The sequence below is a fragment of the Sturnus vulgaris genome, chromosome 3, assembly GCF_052056855.1.
Source record: "Sturnus vulgaris isolate bStuVul1 chromosome 3, bStuVul1.hap1, whole genome shotgun sequence".
Classification (NCBI taxonomy): Eukaryota; Metazoa; Chordata; class Aves; order Passeriformes; family Sturnidae; genus Sturnus; species Sturnus vulgaris.
In genome coordinates this window covers 109886336-109892335 of record NC_142245.1, presented here as the reverse complement: position 1 = coordinate 109892335, position 6000 = coordinate 109886336, and the positions used below count along the sequence as shown (strand labels likewise).

Sequence of the window (6000 nt, the reverse complement as noted above, 5' to 3'; positions counted from 1 at the left end):
AACCGGGACGTTCCCCTGAACCCCCCCCCCCCCTCCTCTCCGCTCCTCTCCGGGGCTGAGTTACTCTACGATTCTGGCGGCCACCACCAGCAGCAGCCCAGGAAGCTGAACCAGCAGCGAGTTCTACTTCTCCCAAGACAATCTTTGGAAAATCCGAAAAGGAAAAGAAGACGGGGAGGGAGGGGAAGAAAAAAGGGAAGAAACTCGAGCACTTGAGGGAAGAAGCGGTGGCTAGAAGGAGGGAAAAGAGCAGAGAGACTGTGAGAGAAGGAAGGAAGGAAGGAGGAGGAGAAGCAGCAGCGCTTTGCAGCTGGGCAGAAGCCGGGACCATGCAGTTTCCAGCCGGGCTGTGCTGAGAGGGGCAGCCCTGGACCCACCGCCAGCCTCTGCCTCCTCGCTGCTCCAGGCTGCAGGCGCCCCCAGACCGGCATCACCCCTCGCCCCGTCCATCTTTCTTTAAAAAAAAAACCAAAACAAACCAAAAACAGACTAAAATTTTTTTTTCTCGTGCGTTTAATCCGCTCCTTTTTTTTTTCTATTTTTTTGTCTAATTTGCTTTTTTGCCCTTTATCCTCACCTCTCCACTTTTTGATTCACCCCTTTTTTCGCTAGATATATATTTTTTTTACAACCCCCACCCCCCACTACACGCCTCCTCTACCAGCGATCCCCCTACCGCTCCCCCCCCCCCGCCCCCCAATTCGCTAACTTGTGGCTGTTGTGATGCGTATTCCCGTAGATCCCAGCACCAGCCGGAGGTTCAGCCCCCCCTCCAGCAGCCTGCAGCCCGGCAAGATGAGCGAGGTCAGCCCGGTGGTGGTAGCCCAGCAGCAGCAGCAGCAGCAGCAGCAACAGGACGCGGCGGCCGCCGTGCCCCGGCTGCGCCCCCACGATAACCGCACCATGGTGGAGATCATCGCTGACCACCCCGCCGAGCTGGTCCGCACCGACAGCCCCAACTTCCTCTGCTCCGTGCTGCCCTCGCACTGGCGCTGCAACAAGACCCTCCCGGTGGCGTTCAAGGTAAGACTCCCCCCTCCCGCAGCCGCCGCGGCCCGGGATGCTCCCCCCGCGCCCCCTGCCCTTCCTCCTGCAGGGGTTTCTGTGCCTCCCCCCCCACTCTCGGCCCGCTGTATCTCCGGTGATCCCCGTCCTGCAGGAGCTTCTGTGCCCCGCAGCCCGGAGGGATTTCTCTGTGTGTGTCCCGCAGTTCCAGCCCCCAGCCCCGTCCTTCAGTGCCTTCTGTGTCCCCCGGCCCGCAGGGAATTTTGTGTCCTCCTCCGGCCCGCAGGGACTTTTCTGCCCTCCCGCCCCCCCTCCTGCAGCATCTCAGTGCCCCACCGGCCCGCAGGGGTTTCTGTGTCCCCCCCGAACCTCTGCCCCCGCAATGTCTCCGGTGGTCCCTGGGCTGCAGTGCCTCCTGTGCCCCCCTGACGCCCCCAGCCCTGCAATGCTTCCCCGTGCACCCCCATCCTGCAACGCCTCCTGTGCCCCCGCGGGGCCCGGGGGGTTTCTCTGACCCCTCCAGTCCTGCAATGACTCCTGTATTCCCCCCCACACCCCACAAGTGTTCAAGTCTTGCAGTGCTTTCTGTATCCTGTCACCGTCCCGCCTGTGCCTCTTGTGCCCCGTCCCGCGATGTCTCGGAGTGCAGCCCCCCCAGTGCCTCTCATCCCCCTCTCCCAGTCCTGCAGTGGCTGCCGTGCCCCCCGTCCTGCTGTGCTTCCTGTGCCCCCGGTGCCCCCCTGCTCTGCCCCCCCTCACCTTTGCTGTGCCCCCCGTGCTCCAGCTCTGCCCCCCTCACCTTTGCTGCACCCCCGTTTCCCCCCAGCGCTGCCCGCCCTCCCTGCACGGCCCGCACTCCCGGAGCCATCCCGTAATCTCCATCCCCGCGGGACACTGCCGGCCTGTGCCCCCCGCAGCCCAGGGGCACCCTCAGCATCCCCCCGGGAGACACCCCCTGCTCCCCACAGTCTCTCTCCTTGGGCTTTTTTTGGAAGAAACCTGCTTTCCGACCCTAGGGAAAGAGGGATTCAGCGCTGGGCCGTAGCTCAGTGTGGCACCCCTTATCCTCGAGAAACCATCCCCGACCCACAGGGGTGCTGCCCCTTCCTCCTCTCCTTTCCCGGGAGCGGGTCTGGAGGGTGCCTCTGGAGCGTGCAGGGGGGGCTGGAGTCCGAGGGTCAGGCTGGAGAGCAGAGTGGGATCGGGACTTTGCCCTCCAGCAGCCGGGGCAGAGATGGGGCTGGGAAACGGGGACACAGAGCACCTGGAGGGGGGGGGACACGGGGCCCCTTCACTTCTCCTGGTGGACAACCGAGGAAGTGGCTGCCCAGAGACACTCTCCTTGGCAGGGTCGCACATTTCCATAATAAATCCCACCCCGCTCTGCACTGGGGATGCTGCTTTTAATTTTCTGTCTATCCCCACGGCGCGCTAATGAGAGGAAACGATTTTAGAAAAAAACCTGTAATAATAACACCAGTAATTGCGTGCTTTAAAGCAAGCCCTTCTCCTCTTCTAGCAATATTTCCAAGTGTTCCCCCTGGAGTTTTCCTTCCCGTGGCTTTTGGTAGGGAGGGGGCAATGGCTGAGGTGTCCCCAAGTGCCTTCCTGAGCAGGGCATGGGTCAGAGTGAGGTGGGGTGGCCCTGCGAGGGTTTCAACATTTTCCTGTGAAAATGATACACCTGGAAATTCCTGAAAAGATAGAAAAGTTTGGAAACAAAGTCTCACCCAGCGCGTTCCAGAACACCGCTTTTTTCTTGTGTTTCCCGACTGCCAGCCGTGTTATCATGGCTGTTTGTCCGGGAAAAATAGTAAAAGTGGTTAAATGAGCCCCTGGTAAAGTGAGTGGTGATAACGATGGAAGTTTGCAGTTTGCTTTGAAGATGTTGCGGGTGTGCGGGTGAGGCTTGGCTGAAGTGCTCGTGTGTGCGGGAACAGCTTGGAGAAGCTGGAATTGCGGGAGGAATCTTTTGCACAGGGCCTGCTCGTGCGGGTCGTGATGGCCGGGCTGAGCAGAAAAGGCAGGAAAATGGGGTGTCTTTTGACTCCATGGCTTGGTGTAGCACTCAGAGGCTCTCTATATGTGGATCGCAGTGTTTCTGATTCAGAGGGGCTGCGGGGTAAGGAGGAGGAGCTTTCAGAGAATTGTGATTATAATTTAATTGAGCGCTAGATTAAGTTGGTGTTATAGTTACTCTTTAAAGCAGGGATGCGGGAGCTGTTACATTACCGTGCTCACGTTGCTGTTCTCATTTGAGGTGTCTGAGCCTTCTCCTACCTCACAGCAATTCAAAGGATGCGGTCGCACCTCATTAGAATAAGGGAAAGATCTAAACTAAATATTAAAGTATTTAGAATATTATTAAAATAAGAATGCTTACATGTGTTAAAAAGGTAGACAAAGGATTAGACTGTTCCCCAGTCTTTTTGTGTTCATATATATGTATTTGTATGTGTCTTATATGTGGGTCCTGTGTTTGATTGCTGACATGGAGGTGCAGATATGACCGATTTTCAGATTCATCAGAGGCACACCATGTTGCCCCTTGCACCCAGCTGCTGTGGGTGCAGCTGTGTTTTTATATGCAATATGCACTTTTAAAAATATGCCAAAATTATATATGCCCTTCTTTACCTCTAAATTAATTTGAAATTCACTTGAAATACTTATGACTATTTAAAAAAAATCTCTTTCATTTTTCAAATGCAACTTGCATGCAGCTGCCCAGTAGTTTTAGACCAAAGGAGCTGCATGTATCATACTGTGAAACACTTGATTGTGTTACAACAGAATGCGAATCAGTTCTGAAAGGGAAAAAAAGAGACAGATATGAGCTATAGAAATCTCAGCTAAACAATAACTTGAAAATGAAATAGCTCACAGACAACACACTTTGTGAAGTTTTATTGGCAATAAATAGTATGTTGATGATAATGTTTTGAGTGGTGTGTTAAGTGTGTCATAATTCTCTCACAGCGATCTCGAGCAAAAACGTACGCTGGATATAGCACTGTTTTAATTTAAAAAAACAGATATAAATCATATGCAGGAGAGGAAGTATGTTATAAACAGTGCTGGGTTTGATTATAATTTTTTGAAATAGTGTTGGCTTAGCATTAGGTTTGAATTTTAAGTATTAATATTTGCACACACTGGGGAGGGAGTCCCTGTCGTGTGCTCACCAAGAAGATTGTTAATGCAGTCTGGTTTTGTGGGGAAGAGTATTAGATAAGTACTTGTTAGTACAGCTCTAGCTATTAATATTCAGAGTAAAATAAATGGATATTGTGCACCCAGGTCCAAATCATATTCACTTCTTAATCTCAGTAGCCAGCAATACTTTATTTGAGTCGAGTCATCAGAATTTGGCCCCTCTGTGGGAGTTTTTACTGCAAGTCATAAAGATCCAGATTGCCATGTTAGAAGTGACTTCTGTATGATGCTAATAGCAGCAGAGAATCTTAGTGGACCTAAAGGCAGGGGGAAAAATGGGATGTGGAGTCTAAAACACTTCTCCAGTAGCACCACAGTAGTTCAGGGTCTGTCAGCATTTCCCTCCAAACCCCAATTTTCGGAGTTTATAACTCAGCTGTTTTAAATAGCTTCAAGCTGAAACCTGCTGTATAAATTGTCAGCCCAGATGTAGATTTGAAACAAAAAGTAGCGCAAATCAGTTATTCTGTTTTAAGTTACAGGACACTGAAATATTTTTAATAGTATCAGATGCTCTTTTGGCAATGTCTGGGTAAAGCATTCTCAATACAGAAGATTTTACATTCAGAGGCTGTTTGAATTCAGTGTTTGCAAGAAAGCTTTTTGAAGTGGCAAATATCAATGTTTGAGAGGAACTAGTTAGCACGTACACTAGTGTTGGCCTTTTTTTTTTTTCAGACAAGCATTTTATTCTGCAGAAAGTCTGAGTACCTGCTGTTGTATAGGAGTTTTGCTTTGTGCTTATAACTTCCGTCTTCAGGCTACATACTTTGGCCAGTTCAAATCCCACTGGACCGAAACTGGGCAAACAGGTTGCTTAACCAGAATTGTGTTATGCAAAAAACACATAGTTATTTTCAACTCATAAGAATTGGTTTGGTTTTATTTTGGGGATTCATGTACCTTTTTGAGCTCTAGTAGAGACGAGAAAGAAAAAAAAAAGGGAAAAAAAAGAAGCAAACTATGTAGGGAGCTTAATATAGAAAATAAAGATTTTGATAGTAGAGATACTGAGTATTAAAGAATAGGTAAGGAATGTACACTGTGACTACTTCTAATCTCTAATTGTTAACACAGTCCTTACACATTTCACAGTACATTTACAATCCTCTTTCTAAGAATATGTAATTAATTTTGTATTGATACATGGCATAAAATTGCCAGATCGGGGTTTATGCCAACAGTCTTTCAGTATGAACAATTACTTTTGAAAATTCTCAAAATGATGGGTACTTCTCCAGGTTTCAAACTTGTTTTTGCAGAGCTTTTTTCTACCCAGTGTTTCTATGTACCTGTGCAATAGTCTTAGGCTGGTTTGTGGCAAGAAAGTATCGAAGTAAGAAAAGAATAAGCCTTTTACTCCTGTTGAGTGACAGTGGAGCTTCCCATGTTATAGAGCTTTCTTTTATGAACCAAAGTTTTTATTTTCATCTCTGATTTCAGTTTGTCTTGTCCTTTGGTCCTGTCTGAAGGAGATGAACAGTGATAGTGCATCCAAGATGCAGCTCTTGAAAAGCCGCGATCGCTCGGCGACGGCAGCGGCGTGTGCAGCTCTGGGCTGGTGGCTAAGCTGACAAATTGAACTGACATCGAGTGGAAAGGGCAGGAAGGAAAGCTCTGAGCAGCAATAGAGGACAGAAGGGAGCCTTTTAAGGGATTTTGCTGCCTCCTGCCAGGTGTTATGAGCTGTACCTGGGTTTGGGACTGAACAGGGCTGTGATGGCGCTGCCTGTCCATGCTCTGCAGATATTTGGGGAGAAAGAGGTGAGCTGAGGCTTC

At 49.8% G+C, this 6000-nt stretch overlaps 1 protein-coding gene across 5 annotated transcripts in view; it reads left to right on the top strand.

Moving 5' to 3' along the window:
• The first annotated feature begins 669 nt into the window (after positions 1 to 669).
• Positions 670 to 6000, top strand: part of RUNX2 (RUNX family transcription factor 2) — a 157064-nt gene continuing 151733 nt past the window's right edge. The window contains exon 1 of one of the 5 annotated variants that reach the window (XM_088162516.1): positions 670 to 1023. In XM_088162516.1, coding sequence (XP_088018642.1) covers positions 724 to 1023 — 300 coding nt within the window. In that variant the 5' untranslated portion in view covers positions 670 to 723. The remainder of the gene's footprint in view (positions 1024 to 6000) is intronic. The other 4 variants (XM_088162514.1, XM_014872922.2, XM_088162515.1 and 1 more) reach the window with 4 other exon arrangements.